Consider the following 16,508-nt stretch of genomic DNA (forward strand, 5'->3'; position numbering starts at 1 on the left):
AAACAATGAACCTACTACCCCACTTACATCAACATCAAATTCAACACATTTACCAACCATACTAAGACCTAGGCATATACAAACATCATAAACTATATACAAACATCATAAAATAACCCCACCAAATGCTGACCTACACGAATGTATTCCCCTTGTGGAACCCATCTACGCAAAACTTCCCTCAACAAATGACAATTTATTTCCAACGCGTTGTCCACCTCCAAACACCATCTAAATGGTGTTTCCTGAATCCGCTTACGGTGGGTGTCTTTGAGTACATTGTTTACTTCAACAATGTACTTGCTTTCGCACCTATGCACAATTTGCACCTATAGTACCATAAAAAATTTAACATATATTATAAAATAAAAAATAAATTATATCACATAATGATTCAAAATATACCTAATCAACATTTTTCACGAACTTCGTCTTCTTCCCCTTATTGCCTGCTTCCGGACTACATTTGTGTTGACATTTACTAGACATCTTACTTACAATTCCTAAATAACATACCAAGTTCATTGAAATTCATCAAACACATATCTATAAAGGAACACATATAACTGTAAATTGATCAAATGCACCAAAGTTAATCACCTCATAAACAAGTATTGACTGGTATAACAAGAAAGATAAAAAAAAAATTGATTGATAACATGCTTGCAAAAAATGCAGAGGTCATCACTTGTGTGCACACAAGTCTTCACCAAAAAATCAGACAAGTTTAATCAACTTGAGTATTAAACCACATGACAAACATAATTACAAATCAACACAGTTTACCCAAAGCTAATCATCCCATAAACAAGTATTGAGTCATACCACATGCTTTCAAAAAATTCAACACATGTCATCACTTGTGAGCGAACAGGTCATCACCAATAAATCATACAAGTGTAATCAACTTGGGTATGAAACCACATCAAAAAGATAATTACAAATCAGCAAAGATTATCCAAAGTGAATCACCCCCATAAACAAGTATTGACTGGTATAGTATGATAGTTCAAAAAATTGAGTGATACCACATGCTTTCAAAAAATGCAACAAAGGTCATCACTTATGTGCACACAAGTGATCACCAACAAATCAAACATGTTTAATCCACTTGGGTATGAAATCACATGAAAGAAATAATTACAAATCAACACATATTACCCAAACTTAATCACCCCATAAACAATTATTGACTGGTATGACATGAAAGATAAAAAAATTGAGTCATACCACATGCTTTCAAAAATGGTTGAACAACCCAAACCCAATGGAGGAGACGTTTCGATAGAACTCCCTTTCACAACAAACGCCCGTCGTCAACAAAACCCCATCGTCAACAAAACCCCGTCGTCAACAAACCCTTGTCATCAACAAACCCTCGTTGTCCGCAAACCCTAACCCTTTCAAGATTTATCCACGAGAGAGAATCCGTCTTCTGTGTTCAACGTCTTTTGCTATCTTCTTTCGTCAGACGAATCACTCGAAAAACCATTGTCGTTGGGGGTGAAAAGAGAAACAATACAAGTGCGCAGGAGAGACCACTCAAAAACCACTCGAAAAACTATTCAAATTTTCTTTAAAAGCCACGTATGCATCTAAATGGTTTTATAAAATTTATTTTAATTTAAAAAATAAAAATCACCTACTCATGTCACCTCATGGAGTTAAAAAAGGGGTCAGAATATGGAATTAGTTTTTCATTTTCTCTTGAATAAACAAGTTATCAAACAGTCTTTTAAAAGATAAACTACACTAATCATAAATTAACTGACAAAGCAACATTCACCACCGTGGAATTGTAAAACTTGTGTTTAACTTATTCATAAGTTTGTGCGCATTAAAATTTCTTTATGCGTAGGATTTGAAAGTGACACGGGTTATCATTACAAGCACAAAGTGAGGAAAAACTAGCAAATTGAAAGCGAAAATATTGTTTAAAACAGGAGAAATTTCTTTTAGAAAGAAACGCTAAAAACAATCTACAAAACATTGCATCCGTGTAATGAAACCGGTCCTTATCCTATAGATTGAGTACTCAGTGATACCAACATGACAAAGCAAAAAATATACTGATTTTCATGTTTTAGTAACCCTCAAATATTGCAGATGTGGGGAGAAAATAACAGTAAAGAAATACCCAATGGCCCTCATCTAGAAATTGATGTGCAGTGTATATAAATAAGTGGATTCAAAGAACTTCGCAGCTAATCATACATTTCAAATTGTACAAGTTTAAATTGAGCCATTCAAAATGATGCAGAAATTAACATTAATAAAAATAAAATAAAATAGTCTGTACACAATTTCAATGGCGAGCCACCACAGCAATCAGGTCACAACTGTAAGGTGCACCCTACCATCACATACTTGCTCCTCGATCTTAGTGGCCAATAAGGCCCAAGAGAAAATAATGTGACAACAACCCAGCAAGAAGAGGTGCATGTCATTAGAGGATTAATTGACATCTCCACATACCAAGCAATGCCAAAGACAATCCCAATTAAATCTCAAAACCTGTCATTATGAAAATATCCATCAAGCAACGAGGGGACAAAATCGTGAGCTTGTATTGATCTGTTCCAACAGACAATCAAGTAACCTACAAAATGAAAAATCTAATATCTCAGCACCAAATATATGAAAAAGAATGCAGTGTTTAAACCAACAACATCCAAAACTAACGATGTCCCAATTTTCTTGTCTATATGCAGAAAGCATAACCATGAGAATGTTTGGAAGTACATCAACTTGATTTCTAAATATTGCATAAGAAATGAGAAGGAAGTATCTATTGCAACTGTTCTCTGGTGTATTTGGTTATATCCACATATATAAGCAAAGCAAAGATACATAAGTGGAAATTCTCAAGAACTAAAGATCACAAAACCAAATCAAAGAGGAGAAAAAAAAGAGATCAACAAAACATTTAACATGGTGTGCCAATCTCACCAAAGATCTGATAAAAATATCACTAAACGACAATGATAAAATCAAAGGAACCAGAAAAACTAGCTGACACCAAATGAACTCTATAGAAGAATGTTGTGCTGAGAAGGTTCTAGCATTTCTTTTCAACCATATACACCAACGAAATCCAGCCTAAGAACAATGACAGCTTTCTGGTCTCTTTGATCTTATTATCAAATCCTATGAATTTTACACGTAGGAACTTTTGAAGAACATGGGGCAAACCCAGTGTTCATCAAAAACATCAAACTAGTTATTTTAGAGAAATGAAGCTAAGGGGGGCAACGCAAGAACAAGAGAATAATTTATCATTATGTTTCCCCTTAAGTAATCAAGAGTTTGACTAACTTGGCTGCTTCAGTAACCGTTGGTACTGATAGGCCAAGTAATGAAATTTGGATTTGTTTTGACAAATTTCTCTATAAACACTTCTAAGAAAAAAAAAAAAAAAGAGGAAGCAAAAACTACATTAGCTTCTCCATAATATGTACAAGTTCTCGCATATATCTTTCCCAAATCTTTATTTTTTTAACCTATTCATTAATTAATGTTAGCTTTATAAAAAAGCTTGTTTCATTTTCTGTTATTTTTTTTTTCTCGTAAAAGTCCTTATGGAACAAAAGAACAAGCCCTTGGTAGTTTTATTGAAAAGTGCATTAAAAAATAAAAAAGAAAAGGAACAGGTAGACTTGAGAGGATTACAAAAGGCATGACTATAAGTCTCCTAGCTCAAAAATTTCTTTATTTTTCTTTCTCTCTGTATTTCATGGAACTCTTAACATTAGGATTTGTTTACTTTGATTGTATTTTCTTTTAGTTGAAATTGAAATTTAGAACTTGTTGTTGGGCCTCAATTGTGATGGTGTTTCTGGTTTCAAGAGGCAAGTGTGCACCAAGTGAAGCACGAAAACACCAAGCCAAAGCATTGGAAGTGTGACTTCAGAAGCGTGTCAACTCGAACATTCTAGACCCTATTTTTGAACCTTGGCATGCAAGACAGTTGGGAAAAGAAAGCATGTGTACCAAGGAGCATGCAAAATGTGACTCTAGGCACGCCACTTTTAGTAGTTTCCAGGCTAATTTGAAATTTAAATTTTGGAGCCAAAATGACCAAGTCATAATTCCCTATATAAGGCATCCATGTAACCTTGTTTCACATCTTTGAATAAATTGGATTTCTTTGACAAAATGTGAGACCATTGAGTTCTCTTGACAGTGTGATACTCTCTTGTTTAGAGTCTTATCTTGACGTCTCAGGAGTTCAAGTGGTGTTTCAACCTCTCACTTATCTTTAGTTTACTAAAAATAGCATGATTCTTCATCTCTTCTGTTCACCATCTTTAATTTTTGTTGTACTAAACATTTTAAGTTCATTGAATTTGTGTGACTCGAAGCTCAATCATGAGTTCATTGCTTGAAAAACAAGCACAGAGGAGATTCATGTAATTGAGGTAATGATTTTACAATGTTGTTCAAATTGATTCACCAAAATTAAAGGACTTCATGGTTTACAAGTGAGGAGCTACTATGTAGAAGATCAGTCTTCCATACTCATAGTTGAGGTTGCACCATTTACTAAGCAATTTTTTTTTTATATTTTGCATCAGGCAAAAATGTGTTATGGTGTATTTTAGAATAGTTTAACATGTTAGAATAGGTTAACTTATCTTCTGTCTATCCCTAGGAAAGCTAAAATGTTGTTTTTGTGGTACCTATTTGTTACCTAGGTGTAGTCTTTTCATATCTCCTTTTTGTATCTTTGATGTAAGGACTCATAAATAGTCAGTTAAGAGATGAATCAATCTCTTAGCATTATGTTGTAAGAAGGATATTAAATGCATTACTAGAAGTTGGTAGAATATTAAATATATTACTAGAAGCTAATAGAAGATTCTAGAGATTTTTTGTAATTATTACTTTAAGGTTAGAGTTCTATATATAGAGACTAATGTACTGTTTCAAATGAACTAATTGAGTAAAATCTTCTTTCTTTTATATTAATTCTTTCAAGTTGGTATCACAGCTCCTAGGGAGCCATGCTTTCGCATTTCTTCTTTCTCGGTCCTCATTAGTGTTGTCTGAAGTACAGCCATTTCTTTTAATTATTGGGTTGCCTAAAGTGCCCCCAAGTTGTGGTTTTGTCATTGTTGCTACTGCATCACTTCTATCGTCGTCGCTGCTGCATCACTGTTGTTGTCGTCGTTGTTGTTGCTGCTGCATCGTCGCTGTGCATTGTTGCCATCAGTGTTGTTGTTGCATTGCTGCCATCACTGCTGCTATCACGCTATTGTGTTGCTGTCACTTTTTGTCTTACCTTTCATTTGCATTTAGGAGAGGGCTAAGGAATCCTATTATTTACTTAATATGGAAGTTCCAGTAAGCAATGTTGAGCTTCTAACTTCAGAGATACATGCACTACATGTTGAAATTGAACGTTTGAAATCTCTTATGGAGTCCACCAGCAAGTCACTTTCTGGTACTAGCTCTCTAGCTATGACGGGTAAGAACTTCAATGCATCTTTTAATGTTTCTAAAACTTTATGTAAGGACTCTTGGGTTCTCGACTCTGGTGCCACAGACCATATGACCCTTCATTCATTTCTTTTAACATCATATGTTTCTATTTTCGAAAACCAAATTACTGTTGCCAATGGGACTCATATACCCATAACTGGACATGGTAATGTTTCCTTTCTGTCATCCCTCAATCTTAAAGATGTTCTTCATGTTCCAAACCTTTCTAATAATCTTATTTCCGTTAAAAAACTTACTCATGACCTAAAGTGTTTTGTAACCTTCTTTCCCATTCATTGTGTTTTCCAAGATCTTGCCATAGGGAGGAAGATTGGAACTGTTAAGGAACAGGGAGAGTTGTATTGTTTTAACAACTTGGGAAGTAAAGATAGTATTAGTGCACAAGCAGGTACCTCTTGCCTCCATTCTTGCACTACTTTTGAGTCCTCAAATTTGGCTTCTCCATCGTCGTCTAGGACATAAATCCTTTCCCATTCTAAAGTCCATGTTCCCTTCCTTATTTTAGAAAGAGTATATTGAGTCATTTAAATGTGATGTATGTCAACTTGTAAAATACCATCGGGCCACATATCCTCCTAGTAATACAAAGAGTGTCCATCCTTTTGATTTAATTCATTCTGACGTTTGGGGACCTGCATCAAACTATAGTATTTTTTGTGCTAAATGGTTTGTCACGTTTATTGATGATTGTACCCGTGTTACATGGATTTTTCTCATGAAAGAAAAATCCTAAAATGCATAGGGGCCAGCCCCGATAATGAAGACAGTGCAAGGGATTACATAGAATTGTGGATGTAAACCACCAATTTTGCACATTTTAGAAGTATTTAAACTACCCAAACAAAATCAGGCCCAAACTAGAAAGGTTAAAGTATAGGTAATGTGAATCACCTGTTTAGTGGAACCACCAAGAATTTAATTCTGCATTGCATAATATTGAGGAGCCAGCTCAGTTAACCATAGGTAATCAACTCTAGTTAAATTCCGACATACTTGTTATTAGTTTGGACCAATTCGTTGAATATCACACACTCTGGTTTTCTCCGGAATAATACAGAAGAAGGGTGGATCTGCACCACCTGACCACTTGCCAAAGCCCTGCCATGTAACTAAGCAATAAGAGACCTTTAATAGAAAAATAAATTACATACGCAGTTAAGGATTCCAGTTGGAGTCAAAATTCCAAAAAGAATTTCAAACATAGAAGACCAGAGTTTGACCTAATTACAGGAGGGAATTGAAAGCATGCCACACAGACAGGACAGCCAAGAATTTCTATCTTTAATTAGATACCTGTATGTCCCCTCTGGCTGCTTTACAACTGCATTTAGGAAAAATGAAGCAGCTAGCCATCTGCGGAATTGAAGCAAATCATCTCCACAAGAAGAAAGATTAAGACCCATTTGTTCAACATGTCCCTTAATCTGCCTGAAAAAAGTAATTTGCAAATGTGAAAGCATAAATGTCTGGACTAGATTACATTAGAAAAAGTATCATGAAATCCTTGATATTTAGCTTAACATGATAAAATTACTTGTGAATGTCACGAGCATGTCTAAGAGACCGGCTATTAATATAATTTTCTTTGCACCATTTTCTAAAAACCTTTTCAGTCTTTGCTATTCCCATCTCCATTGATCTCTTCTCCAAGAAATCATTAGATGCTCGATACACATTAATCAAAGTGACGTGGTCTCCTTCTGGACTTGAGAAGCATTTAGTTGCAGTTCTTGCCTGGTAAAATATGAGAGAAATCAATAAACAAAACAATTTTTGATAAATACCAAGAGGGAACAGAAGTATATGGAAAAATATGAAGACCAAAACCTCACACAGTCAGTCAACTATGTTCAAATCATGCACATACATGATATTCATAAATATTTTTTTAAACAGTTAATAGAGAGATAGACACACTAGTACTATATATAATCACTGACCATCCATATGTTATGTTTCATCATACAATCAAAATAGAATATAATAGGAATACAGTTGGAGTTCAGTCCTTAAACCTCTTCTAACTTGTCCCGAGGACTATAAAATATGGATTCCACAGACAGCAGAGCTACAGTTATCAACATCTCCTCCAAGCAGTTAAACTCACTAGCTAAAATAAGAGCTTTGGAATAAATGGGATCCAAGGGCAGTCGAGCCATTTGATGTCCAACAGGATCAGATAGTAGACATTCATCTGTTAGGGCACCCAACAAAAATAGCTCCTCCAATGATTTTATAATAGCTGCCCTGTTCAAACAAGTCATAAGCACAAGCATTGGGTAACATTTTACCAGGTCAAAATACTTTTAAAAATTATAGCTAGAAATATCCCCAAAAAATGCTACTTTATTTCTGGAGAACAATGTATGTGACACCATCAGAAGCATTTCGACTCACTAATGAATAATGGCCAATGCAAAATAGTCGATCACTAAATCCCTTATACAGTATTGTATTACATCTGGTCAGAAAGAAGTGGTCATTCAGTACTATTGTTAGGTGCATAATGAACATCATAAGTGAAAACAAAAACATGGACTAAAATTATCAATTTGATGCAGCATGACCAAAAAATAGCAACATAGTGGATAGCATGATGACTGCCATACTAAAGATTATATAAACAAAATAAATACTTCAATTAACAAATAAAAGTGCTTAAACTAAAAACTATCGAGATATATGGTTCTGTTGATCGTGGTCCATGTAATGGTTTTTAATAAATGTGGTCCCTGCATTACTTATTTAGTGGATGAATATATTCCCAAAAGTAGAGGCAATAACATACGTAACATTTAATTAATTTTTGGTTTAAATGTCATACCTTTCATATCATTTTGGTATATGAATAATATCTAGGTACTCCTTTAATAACTTTATTTTTCAAGATAAAGAGAAGTTATCAAACAAAACATGGAATCACATAAATATCCACAAATCCAAATGTAGGGAAACTGCCAGACCAAAATTCTGGAAGGTTCTACCTTGAAGGTTTATCAATAAAATCAAACCCTAGTATGTCATCAACACCCAGAGCCTTGAGCTGCAAAATAACATTAGAAAGGTTGCACCGCTTAATCTCTGGCATTGTTGAGTCCTCAAGTTTCTCAAATTCTTTTCAGGATATAGACAGAAGCATTTTCCAGGTCCTTCACGCCTTGCACGCCCACTAATACCCAAAAAGGCAATGTTATTAATCAATTTGTACTACTCTTAAAATTCATCAAATATCTATTAAATTCATGAAGATAATTTTAGCTGAAATTAACTATGAAAACATACCAATGATTTCAAAACAACCAAAACTAGATTTAATAGGAGAAAACATAAAATAAGTCAATTCAAGAATGAGAAATTGTATAAAATAAAAATGTTCAGAAATTAAAATATTTCATGAAAGCGAAAAATGATACTTTACATTCACAGGTTTATTCTTTTCTTATAAGAAATATTGAGAGGTTTATTATCTTCCACTTTAACCGATAAACAAAATTTAAAGCAGTCAAGCACATGCAAACATACGAATTTAAAATAAATAATAAATACTAGAAACATTGATGGCAGACTCACATCTAAAATATCTCTGTCATGCAATACCGTGTTTCCCTCAAGAAAACCAGAGATGTCAATTACAAAACTCAACTGAAAAAATGAAAGGACGTCATCCACAGTCAAATTGAGCCAAATTTCATTTTCATTAACCAAATTAATTCCACCATTATTTACAAGTCACAATTAAGCATTAAACAGACTCACACATAATCTAGTGCCACCTTCTTTGCAGAGCCTGGGACTTGGATGTAGGCACTATAATCAAGGATTCCATGCCTTTTCCAGGGTCATAGGAACGTGCTTTAACAAATCCAGGAACAATTACATATTTGATTCCAGGAATTGTTACTGATCTCTCAGCAATATTAGTTGCCAATATCACCTTCAAAAACAACATAAATAAGCATAATACGGCTAAAAAAAATAATAACCAGATAAGATATAAATCTCAAGAGTTTATTCTAACTCCATATAAGTTCGCATTACATAGGTGGTGCTCAAGTTCAAAATTACAAAGTCAGAGATAGCATTCTGTTATTTCAATGTATTATCTGTAGGAATTATAGCAAGGCAATTGACTTAGTTTCTAAAGCAAAAGCAGTGTTATTTGAGAGAAATAAAGCATCAGTTGTAGCAGAGGTGATGACTAAGATAATAGTAGCTGCAATGGATGCAGTTAAGGTGATGGGTTCAGTAAAGGCATATTGTTGGTTGGCAAAAACAATTGCTTCACGGTAAGTGTGACTGCTAGTAAAAGTGGTGGTAAAAATAAGAGAAGCAATAAATGACAATGTTGCAAGAAGATGACATTACTGCATAAACGGGAAACAAAGGAGCTGGATCATGTTCAGAGTGCATAATACTGTTTTCTTGCTTACACTAATCAACTATGAATAAGATGATCAATACACAAGTCATATGTGTGCAATACAACTTCCATGAAAGTTGCATAATTAAAAAAGCAATCTGAAATCATGTGTGCATGTCCTAAACCTACTGGAACTCAAAATAATAACCAGCATTCACTTTAAATTTAACATAATCAGAGAAAATGAAGGTGTTTCAACAGAAAATACAACTGTTAAAAAAAAATAGTTTTAGAAATAAGTAATCAAAAACTTTTACCCCTTTTATTTAATTCTACCAACAGCATATATTAATTAGATCAAACGCATGGCTAGTGTACCTTGCGAAAACCAGATGGATCTGGTGCAAAGACCACATTTGCTGCTCAGATGGAAGAGCGGCAAATATAGGTACAATTAGAAGCTTCTGATTTTCTTGAGGTAATTGTGGGAGTTTCTTATTGATAAGCCTTTCAACAGATTCAATCTCTTTTTGCCCAGTCAGAAATACTAGTATATCACCAGGACCCTCCTCTAAATGAATCTATAAAATCAAAGACATATATGAATTTAAGTTTAAGCAGCAATTATATGAACTTTATTTTCCATTCATCATGACAACGATAAGCATGAACCAGAAATACCATAACCAAGAAAGAATAGAACAGGATGACCATGCTATATTGAAACTGTTAATACAAAAAATGCATACACAGAAACAATGCACCAAGACTAATGCATTGTTTGGGATCCAAAAATCTCTATCTAAGAATAAAATAAAAGTTAAATCACATTATATTGAAATACATGCACTAAATAAACCAAAATCTGGAATATTGTTATCAAGGAAGCATCTAAATAATCTGTCTCTGCAATGCGAGTATTAAATATATCAACAGCAGTCGGGTAAGACTTCAACCTTGCAAAATATAGTCAGCAACTGCGTTATGTTTTTCTTCTTTTTGGTCAGTCGGGTAATTCACTTCATCAAACATGTTTTTTTTTTCTTTAAATGCTTTGAATTATTGTCAGAAGCACAAGAAGAAACATGAGTATACGAGAAGCAATAAAGAGGGATAATCTCGTTTAACAGAAAAATGCCATAGTGCATCTTTGCTCCTTTTATTTGAACTAAAAGACATTATCAGCTCCAACCCAACTTCGGCCAGTGTCCTTGGATATTCCTCTCTCCTTCATTATTTCTCTAAGCTCAGTTACACTTTCCCATTTGCCAGCATCTGCCAAAGTATTAGACAATGCAACATATGCCCCTGGTCTTCCAGTAGCATTTAGCTTAAAAAGTTCATTTGCAGCTGATTTTGCCATCTCTATATTACCATGGAGTCTGCAAGAACTAAGTAGAGCAGACCACACATCCGAATTCGGTCTCTCGGGCATCCTCATCACAAATTCCAAAGCCTGATTCAGCCTTCCTGCTCGGCCTAACAAATCAACCATGCACGCATGATGCTCCATCCCTGGCTTTACCAGGTATTCATTCTCCATCCTGTGAAAGATCTCCCAGCCCTTGTCCACAAGTCCAGCATGTGCACAAGCTGAGAGAGCACTAAGGCATGTCACATTATTGGGTACAATGTCATATTCTTTTTGCATCTTTCCAAATAGCTCAAGTGCTTCATCAGGGAATCCATTCTTCCCGTATCCATCAATCATAGATGTCCACGAAAACACGTTCTTCACATGCATGTGGTTAAAAACTCTTTGAGCATCTGAAACTCTTCCACACTTTGAATACATGTCTATAAGGGCACTTCCCAGTTTAATGTCAGCATAAAGTGGAGTCTTCATGAGCTGACTTTGTACTTGTTGCCCAATTTCGAATGCCGCAAGCATGGAACAGGCACCAATTACACTAGCAAATGTAGAAACATTTGGCCTAAATTTCAACCTTTGCATATCAATGTAAACTTCAAGAGATCTTCTCGCATATTCGGATGTCTTGCTGTAGCCTTCTATCATCGCATTAAATACTACCACATCCCTATCCAAAGTTTTGTTAAATATACGTTCAGCATCTTCAAAAGACCCTTGATTCATGTAACCAGAGATGAGGGATGTTGAACATACCACGTTCTTCTCTGACATCACATCAAATACAGTCCTAGCATAAGCAGTCCTCCCTTTCTTAACATAAGAGTCGATCAGTGCAGTGCAAAGAACTTCATCTCTCTCAACATCAGATTTGAGGATTTGAGTATGCACTATTCTACCCAGATCACCAAGCAACGCAACATTACACCCAGAAGTAGACGCCTTTAAAATCATAGAAAAAGTAAACCCATCAGGTTTCTCACCAGACACTAAAAGCCTACGCACCAAACCAAGAGACTCTTCAACCTGACATTGTTTGATATAGCCACTAATCATATAATTATAAGCAGATAAAGTTCTATCCCCCAAATCATCAAACACCTGGCGTGCATATCTCAAATAGTTACATTTTAGGTATAAAATAAGTAGCTTGATAGAAATATTGGTGTTTGGAACAAACCCAGATTTCAGAATGCAGGAATGGATCTTTTGGCCGTGGGTAGGAGTCTCGGAATTAATGAAATGCTGCAGAGCACTGGATAACAAAGTAGAGGGAGAAGCAAAGTCATGGTTTTGAGGAAATGGTTGATGGGGTGAGATGAGCGAAGTGCAGAAGGCACGTGACGACAAGAAGGATTTGAATATTCCATTGTTCATCCTCTCATCGGCATCGCCAAGTTAAGCAAACTCTGCATCGAAAATACAATGGAACATGGTAACTAAATCTGCACAATCAAATAATTTCAAATGAAACTTACAAATGCAAACTAAATTTATTGAAATGAATTGACATTCATTGAGCATAAGAAATTTTCCGGTAACAAGCTCAAAGAATTTGACTGAATTATCATAGAATTAAATTCAAATATATACCTGTCAATTTAGCCCATTTCACATGATTTGACCCTGGCCCACATGGGCTGGGCCAAAAAAGCCCACAAGGCCAAAAAAGCCCTAATTGAAAAAGCCCACAGGGTCAAAATATCCACAAAGGCCCTGGGGCTAGGGCCAACCCATGGGCCTTCTTTAACATAAAAATTATTAATTATACATGCAAGAATCCAGTCAATTTTCAATTGTAATGGCACCTAGAAACAATAATATTCAACAAAGCCCTTACCCCGAGTTATGTGGCTGAAAGTAAAAAAGGTAGATTTTTGGCAACAAACCATTATATACAACTATGAAATCAGCGATAAAAATTCACATAATTTTCACATAAAATGTCAGAATAAGAAAGTATTCCATACAAATCTTTGGTCCCAAAATCACCCAGAAAAGTAAAGCAGACAGAGAAGGAGAAAGTTTCCATGAAAGCCTTGGAAATTATATCATCGTGGAGTGAGACCTAGTGTCTACAATTAGCAGAGCAATACAAGCAGGGTCTATCAGTTCCGCCATGAATTGGTAAAAAAAAATCAGATTAAACACTTCACTGCTCCAAATGAACCAAACACCAAAGATCCAAGAGAGTAACAAAAATTTCTTTACCTACACCACTAGACTCAATGATGATCCAAAAGTCTGCAACAATAAGATAAGAAGAAAATGTCTTTAGTTAGCGTGCAAGCTTAGGCTTGATCACAAAAGCAAATGAAGATTCCCAACTTTCATGTTTTTTTAATTAGTTGATACAGAACATACAACTAGGAGCAATCAACAGCTAAAAATCATCTTAACTTGCAAAAAATTCCAAACATTTGAGAATTCTTTTTTTATTTGTACCAGCATTTTCAGATGGCCAAGATTTTCAGATGTGAGATCATCAACCAAAATCAAAGGATTACTCTTAGAGTGGTTCATATTTAAAAGCTATTGCACACAACTGCATAGAGAATGATATTTTTTTCATTAATTAAAACTAACTTACATAAAATCCCTTACAGAAACTATATATTTACATATCACACTAATTCATCTAGGTAACGACAATATGAATTTTAGCATGCTAAGAAGTGAGAATATAAATGATTTGGTCCAAAAATGGGGAAACACTTCCAAAGTTAGCTACTAGAGAACCACACGGAGAGCGAAAGAAAAATGGGGAAAAGTTATCAAATACTTACATGCACGCAGGTGTGAAAAGGTGTGGGAAAAGTTGCAGACTTGGGTGGCTCAATTATGTTAGACCTAATATCAAGAGAGGCAATTTTAATTATATAGTAAAATTAACTCTCATCTTATGCTTTCACCAGTTCTTACTAAAAATTTAATGTTCATGGATAAACTTATACATGAAAAGTTTATAATTCTTCATGGATAAACTTTTTTGACTATGTAGATTGAACACTAAACTAAAGGTAACATTTGACTGAACACAAATACTTGTGTTCAACAGAGAACAACAAGTTAATGTGTAGAAAATTAATGTGGAAATCTATTTCAGTTCTGATGGGGCATGCGATGAAGAAAGCATAGTCCTAATGATATTAGTTGTGAGGGAAAGATTAGTTAAGTTGTGGTAGAAATTAGCCATGCGAAGTTTGAGGTACCCTAAACTCTTAACTCTTGTATTTGAGGTTCCCCACCCCACCCTTTTCTCTGACTAAAATAGTACAAGTCCTAACGACCTACATTAGCAATTTCTAGCTTCAAACAGAACCTAATCTTCCAGCCTCTTAAACTCACCCCTATATAATGAGACAAGTCCATGTGATCTTTAAATCCTTGGTTTCCACCCTCCACATCAGTTAAAAGCAACATAAACAAAATGTATGAACACATGCATAATCAAAATTAACGGAACAGGAGAAACATCAGTGAAAAGTAGTGCCTACGAAACCAAAGTGGGAGGAACAATTTCTGAGTGCCACTAGTGTAATCATTCAAAATGATAATAACAAGGACCACAATCTCTCCAACTTCCCATAAATTTCTACATTTTTAAAACTAAAACATGCTGCAACCTAAAAGCAGCTTTATCAACCCTCCTGCCTGGTGATCTTTGCTATTTATTACTAGTTTGGGTGGAGAACTATCCATCCAAACCTCTAAATAAATTTAATGTGCTTTTCAACTAATCAGTTTTTTAGTATTTTCCCATTTCTTAAAATCTTCACCTAACACTGTACAACAATATACCAAATAGGAACATGTGCAAAGATCCTAAACCCCTTTTAAACTTTGCAAAAAATATATTTAAATGCCTTTCTTCTTTATCAGGTTTATAGTATTTTCCAAATTCTTAAAAATTCTCATGCAGGATTGTAAAAAGGAAACATGCAAAGATACTAAAAAAATCCATATGCAAAGATACCTGCTGAATACGTCAGTTCAGCTAGCACTTTTGTTTATCAGAACCATAACATGTTAAAAAGATCAATAAAAAAGAACAACATCGTTTTTCCTTTCCTAACTTCCACTTACAAGCATTACCAGACGAGATAAACAAGGCAAAAATACATAAACATCCATTCACAGCAATAGACATAGAAAAAGGATAGAAAAAATTAAGCAACATAGTAGAATCCTTAGAAGCCACTGTAAAAGACAATAAACAAAAAAAAGTATTGCATACAACAACTCCAACCTTATACATATTAAGCCACTAGTTTTAAAAGTCTTTAGATAACTACCTGGCCTCTTCAATTCTCGGTCCCACTTTGATTGAATTTGTTTGAGCTCCAATGTTATCCCTTCGCTCCGTCCCTGGAACAGTAACAAAAATCATTACAGAGACTCTGATTGAATCCACTGTTTTCCCTCACAAGGGGCGTGAAAAATATATTTTGACCACCAGTCAAATCAAAACAAATAAAAGAAGACTTACTGGAAGTGAAATTTGCCGCCGGAAGTGGATTTGTTCCACGAAAAATGTATTTGGGGGGAGGTCTCAACGGAAGAGAGCGCAAAGAAGAGTTTTTATCGAAAATGTCCCCATTAAGTAGGTTATGAATATCATACTGTTATTCATTAAAATAAGTTTATGATTTTTTTTATCTACTATAGGATGTCAAATTCTGAATGACTTATTTTCTAGCATTGTCAGATTAATTTATTTTCTTTTTAAAATTAATTATGTTCATTAATTTATAAATTTGACAAATATTAGGTGATTTGAACTCTGAAAAGATCAAAGTTAAAGAGCAAAAAACCCAACAAAAAGCTAAGACCCAACGTTAAGAACTGAAATAATCCATGGTACCAATTTTAAAACACTATAATTTTGAGAATTAAAATGGTCATTTATTATAATGTAACGATTTTTAGATGGTACTCACTCTCGTAGTAAAGTGTGTAAATGGTATCTGCGGTATCCGCTTTTAATTTTGTCTTCGTTTAATTCCCAACTTGATACATATTAACGGACCAATTATCCATTTTAATAGTGTAAAACAAAAAGACTACATTGATATATATATTAATCGACTAATTAAGCCTTTTAAATATCTTTTAAATATGAGTTATTGTAAGTTAACAAAATGTTTTTGACAAAAGTTTTGACAAACTTTCTTATTCAGATAAAAAAGTATTATTTTATTATTTTATTTTAATTAAAAAATAAAAATTTAATCTACTTTAATTCTAATTTTAGAATCTTTGTTAAATTTGTCAAAT

The 16,508-nt window shown here is 34.4% G+C and overlaps 1 protein-coding gene across 7 annotated transcripts; it reads right to left on the reverse strand.

Annotated features, from left to right (window-relative positions):
- Nucleotides 1-2,147: 2,147 nt before the first annotated feature.
- On the reverse strand, nucleotides 2,148-15,842 carry LOC114173440 (pre-mRNA-splicing factor ATP-dependent RNA helicase DEAH10-like). 7 transcript variants are annotated; one of them, XM_028057849.1, is made up of 14 exons: nucleotides 15,721-15,842; nucleotides 15,527-15,599; nucleotides 14,018-14,081; nucleotides 13,443-13,475; nucleotides 12,412-12,640; nucleotides 10,241-10,443; nucleotides 9,259-9,436; nucleotides 9,073-9,144; nucleotides 8,487-8,671; nucleotides 7,518-7,749; nucleotides 7,037-7,236; nucleotides 6,796-6,930; nucleotides 6,394-6,600; nucleotides 2,148-2,514 (listed from the first exon to the last, which is right to left on the reverse strand). In XM_028057849.1, the coding sequence occupies exons 9-13, from the start codon at nucleotides 8,588-8,590 to the stop codon at nucleotides 6,480-6,482; spliced, it is 792 nt and encodes a 263-aa protein (XP_027913650.1). In that variant the 5' UTR covers nucleotides 8,591-8,671; nucleotides 9,073-9,144; nucleotides 9,259-9,436; nucleotides 10,241-10,443; nucleotides 12,412-12,640; nucleotides 13,443-13,475; nucleotides 14,018-14,081; nucleotides 15,527-15,599; nucleotides 15,721-15,842; the 3' UTR covers nucleotides 2,148-2,514; nucleotides 6,394-6,479. The 7 variants fall into 7 exon arrangements, with proteins under 7 accessions (XP_027913650.1, XP_027913649.1, XP_027913645.1 ...); XM_028057848.1 differs by having other exon boundaries at nucleotides 2,148-2,599; XM_028057844.1 differs by lacking the exons at nucleotides 2,148-2,514; nucleotides 6,394-6,600; nucleotides 6,796-6,930; nucleotides 7,037-7,236; nucleotides 9,073-9,144 and having other exon boundaries at nucleotides 7,518-7,744; nucleotides 10,819-12,640.
- Between the last annotated feature and the right edge of the window lie 666 nt (nucleotides 15,843-16,508).

The sequence above is a fragment of the Vigna unguiculata genome, chromosome 2 (assembly GCF_004118075.2).
Source record: "Vigna unguiculata cultivar IT97K-499-35 chromosome 2, ASM411807v1, whole genome shotgun sequence".
Taxonomy (NCBI): domain Eukaryota; kingdom Viridiplantae; phylum Streptophyta; class Magnoliopsida; order Fabales; family Fabaceae; genus Vigna; species Vigna unguiculata.

Excerpts from the sequence above, each read along its gene's own strand:
- LOC114173440 (XM_028057846.1), bottom strand. The coding sequence starts at position 12,608 with ATGAACAATGGAATATTCAAATCCTTCTTGTCGTCACGTGCCTTCTGC.